General features: G+C 50.9%; 1 protein-coding gene across 1 annotated transcript in view; it reads right to left on the bottom strand.

The window, feature by feature from the left end:
- Positions 1-597: 597 nt before the first annotated feature.
- Positions 598-4,502, bottom strand: part of FOXJ1 (forkhead box J1) — a gene marked incomplete at its 5' end in the record, with an annotated part of 4,134 nt that continues 229 nt past the window's right edge. Inside the window, 2 exons of the mRNA XM_009706170.1 lie at positions 598-1,398; positions 4,116-4,482. Of these exons, the coding sequence (XP_009704472.1) occupies positions 598-1,398; positions 4,116-4,482 (1,168 nt within the window). The remainder of the gene's footprint in view (positions 1,399-4,115; positions 4,483-4,502) is intronic.

Here is a 4,502-nt window from a genome sequence, read left to right as displayed (position 1 = left end):
ATATAATAATATAAAAACATCTAAAGAGGCAGACTTAATAGAATTTATATACATTTTCTTCTTCCTAGGCACAAATCAGGAGGGAGGTTGAACTCAGAGAATCCAGAAGGGACTTCTAGTTTCTTACCAGCTAATTATCACACTATACTTACCAGCTACCTTAGACAGAAAAAGGAAAGAGAGAGAGAAACAGAGGGACAAAGAGGTGAGGAAATTAATAACAAACTATCAAGTCCTAATCTACCAGGAATCTCATGTCCTGGATAGGATTTAGCAGGTGCTCTCCTTTAACCCTGAAGGAACATAAGCAATGTCCATTTCCATAGGAAAAAAAAATAATATGTTAATTCACATTTCTTCCTTTAAAAGTAGAAAAATAAGTAGTATTATATTTCTTCTGAGAAAACTCAGAGACCAGAGACTTCTGATGTGTCCTTTAAAGATATATCAAGCAGTTCCTGCAGTGGTGTTTTTTTCTCCCTCCAGTGTTTCTGTGATGTCTCTGTCTCTGGAAAATCTGGTCCTTTCTAAGTCCCAGTAGCATGGGAGGAGCATCCTACTAAAGTCTGTGTGTGCTTTGAATGCTGACAGGCCCTCTTATAAGAGGGAGGCCAGACTGGTCAAGTTGTTCTCATCTGCTGGCTCAATGGGATCGCTGAATTCAAACACCTGGTCTATGTTGACACAGTTGGAGAGGAAATCACTTGTGTCTTCGTCCCAGGGATGCTGCAGGACAGAAGTGGCGATGAAAGTTTCATCAAAGTCCAAGTTGTTCTGGTTGGATTCAGTGAGGACCAGCTCCTGCCCCTCGGGACAGTCAGTGTGCTGCCCGTGTACCATCAAGTCCAGGTCGTGTGTTACGGGGTTGATGGGAGGTATGGTGTCCAGGTTCTCAAAAGCGAGGCAGTCTCCATTCAGGCTGGTGTTGAAGATGGCTTGCCAGTCAAAGTCACCTTTCAGCGATCCCAGCTCAGTCTGCTCTTCCTGGGTCAGCGAGGCGGAGTTGGAAAGCCGAGCCACCTTGGCCGTTTGCTTGGGCAAGGACTGCTTGCGCTTCTTCCCTGCTTTGACATCCTCTGGATTCCAATTCTGGTTGCCCACAGCTTCTTCAAACTCTTTCAGCAGCTGCTGCGACTCCATGTTGACACTGAGGATGCTGTTGGAGGTGCAAGCTGAAACGGCCGGGCTGATGACATGCTGTTGTTCTTGATGGGCTGTTTTGGTGAAGGCTGGGTGGATCTGCGCTGGGGATACTCTCCGCTTTTTGAAGGTACCGTTCTTGAGCCGGTCAGCGTACTGGGGATCAAGCTTCCAAAACCCGCCTTTCCCTGGCTCGCCCTTCTCCCGGGGCACCTTGATGAAGCACTTATTCAAGGAGAGGTTGTGCCGGATGGAGTTCTAGACACAAAAGAGAAAAAAACAACAAGGTTGAACGCTTGTCTGATGCTGCAGCACCTACCTGCATGGGGAGGCTGGTGGAAAAGGACATTTTCAGCAAGGACCTTTGGGAAAAAGAAGGCAGAAGCAGCAACGTCAAGACATCCCAGGCTACATGCCCAGCAGAAACTCCCCTGCCCCAAGTCACCAGCAGAGTTTTCTTGCCTCGTGTCTAATCCAGCCAGAAGTGGCAGGAGCCAAGAGGTTCAAGCAGGACTTGCCAACCAACGGGAAGCTTTTGTGCAACTCTCCTTGGCTGTAAATTGGGACCGTGGAACCTTGGACCATGCAGAGCACTGGGAGAAACCAGCCAGACTTGCTCTAGGCATGGAGCTAAACAGGAGGAGCTCAGGTCCTCCTTTGCGGCTAAGGAGGAAGAGGAGGGTCTTTACACTGATGTAGCCACGGCTCCGTTACAAGTGGCAATACGTAGCAGCACCATGGGGGACAGCATCATCGGGGCCCTCTTTGCATCCCCCAGTTCATCTGGGTCTATTGCTAGTGTTGAGAGGAAAATATTTGGCAAAAAAATAGGCATCATGCCTCCCTGCAGCCAGGCTGACACAAACCAGGTGGGCAAAACCAGAGGGACACGTGGGCTGTTCCATTGCAGCCCTGTGTATCCCCAGAGGTGCCTCCTGGCCTGGGGAAGCTCGGTGTGAAGTCACTGCATCTTCATCAGCCACTGCTCAAATAAGCTGGGGAGGGGAAGGGGTGGAAAAAAAAAAAAAGAAAAAAAAGAGGAGTTTCTGCTCCTGTCGAGCTGTTCTGAAACCCTGAATGTGCCTGGAGTGATGTGAATAATCAGAAAGGAAACTCAGTTATTGGGTAAATAACCCAGCGTTGGACTCCACAAAGCCAAGACTGTATTAAGAGATTGGATATGGTAGAGGGTTGGGGTTTTTTTAATGTTGCCTGGATATCTTTATGCTTATTCATCCATAATCCGTAGTGCCAAATACGAAAAACAAGGCTTGAATGCTTAGAGCTGTTGAAAAACACACACACACACATACACACACAACACAAAACCCTCCTCTAGGCTGAAGCTCCTTGGGTGTGTTGGCTTCTCTCCAAAGCACTCAGCTCCCACAGGAATATATCCATCTCCCCCCAGAGTATGGGTGGCATGACCTTTCCAGGCTGTCTTGACATACGGGAATTGGGATAGGGGGTGAGAACACAGCCTCGAAAAGAAAGAAAGAAAAAAAAAAAAAACACAGAAAAAGAAAGGAAAAAAAAAAAAAAACAGAAAAAGAAAGGGAAAAAAAAAACGGAAAAAGAAGCAGCAGGAACACAGATATCCCTGCAAACAATCCAGGCTGTGGTAACTCCAAATTTACAGTTTGACGAAATTTTACAAGAGTCAGAGACTTGCAAGCTGAATTCTCTTCTCCCCATTTCCCCTCCCCAGCCCAAACTTCATTCAGCCTGGGCTGCCCTCCGTTATTACCCAGCCAGTTAACATATTTATCATTCCTGCCTGCAACAATTCCGTGAACCCCCTGCATCTCTGTGGAGAGGGATTGAAAACCTTCTTTCTTTTTTTAATAAACACATTTAATTAAAAATGTGGTGATTATCCAGCCGTGACTTTGCAGGAGAAAGTCAACACGCTGGCACACGGGTCCTCCTCCCAAATCACTCCCATAGGTCCCCCCAGCACAGGGGAGGCTGGGGGACTCAGGTGGCTTTGGAAAGGGACTGGGGTGTTCCCTCCCTCGTGATGTGCCTCAAGACCCGCTGGAGACCCACCTGCCTGGGGAGAAGGTGGGCAACACCTGGTCAGGGGGTTTGCAGCGGTTTTGCCGAGCCCTGCCTGGGTGAGCACTGCTGCCGGGCTCGTTGGCACACTGCGGATTTGGGCTGGGAATAACCCGAGTGGAGGGACAAGCCACCCAGCTCCCTCCGCACGTGCCAGAGGTCCCCTCGTGTGATGCAGGAGGGCAGCGAGCCAAGATGGCTGGGAAAAGCCCCTGCGTTTTGGGCTGTCCCCAAAAGCTGGTGAGCCTGGGGGCTGTCCCCTACCCGCCAGGGACACACTCCTGCTAGCTGGGGACAGCAGCCCTATTTAACCTCTCTTGGGCTTCCCTCTAGGGCCTCTCCAGCTCATCACAGAAATGGAGCCTCCTTCACCTGTCTGAGGGGACAGGAGATTTGCCCTCTGCCCTGCTTGGAAAGAAGCAGCATTTCTGGTCTGAACCTTCCTAGCAAGGGATTTGTCCAACAAGCAGCATTTCCCTCGGAGTCCTCTCCATCCCTCTCCTACGCCTGGTCCTCAGCGCCCAGAGATACTTGACCTGGTGACTTTGTGTGTGCTCAGCTCCGAGGGACTCAGGACTCCGCGAGAGCTCCAGAAAGGTGGAGTTGGGGATAGAGACGCTTTCACTCTGGAGCCAAGAGGAGCCTCAGGGACCAGCAGCCCAACAGGTACCTCCCTGCTCCCAAAATGGCCCTGGGCTCTCCCCCATAACAGGTCCTTCCTTCCATTGCCCTCATGGCCATGGCATTTCTGCACACCCAAGCTCTTTCCCATTACAGCCCTTCTCCACGGGCTGCCAGTGCCAGTGGGATTCAGCATCCCAGTGGGACCTTGCCTTGCATGGCGGAGCCTGTGCAAAGCCCTCCCCAGCCTTCCAGGGAGAGGGGACAAGGCAAGAGGTCTCCAAATCTCCTACCTGCCAAGTGGGATCAGCATGTCGGAAGTAGCAGAAGTTGTCAGTAATCCACTTGTAGATGGCAGAGAGGGTGATTTTGGGCTTGCCGCTGGCTTCCATCGCCATGCAGATGAGGGTGGCGTAGGAATAGGGTGGCTTGACGTGCGGATTGGTCTTGTAGTTGATGTCCTCCATGAGCTGAGGGTGCGTGGTGATGGTGTGGTGTGCCGTATTCGAGGTGGAGGAGGAGATGGGCTTGCAGGGATTCTGCGGCACACCCATGCACGCCGGGTCAGCAGCAAGGGGTGAGCATGGGGAAGCAAAGCTGATGATCGTGTGGTACTCATGGGGATCCAGGCTGCTGATGCAGCAGGAGGGTTTGCCTATGCTGGTGTTGGCAATTGCGAA

The sequence above is a fragment of the Cariama cristata genome, unplaced genomic scaffold (assembly GCF_000690535.1).
Source record: "Cariama cristata isolate BGI_N322 unplaced genomic scaffold, ASM69053v1 scaffold21988, whole genome shotgun sequence".
NCBI classification, from domain to species: Eukaryota; Metazoa; Chordata; class Aves; order Cariamiformes; family Cariamidae; genus Cariama; species Cariama cristata.
This window is presented reverse-complemented; position numbering and strand designations above follow the sequence as displayed.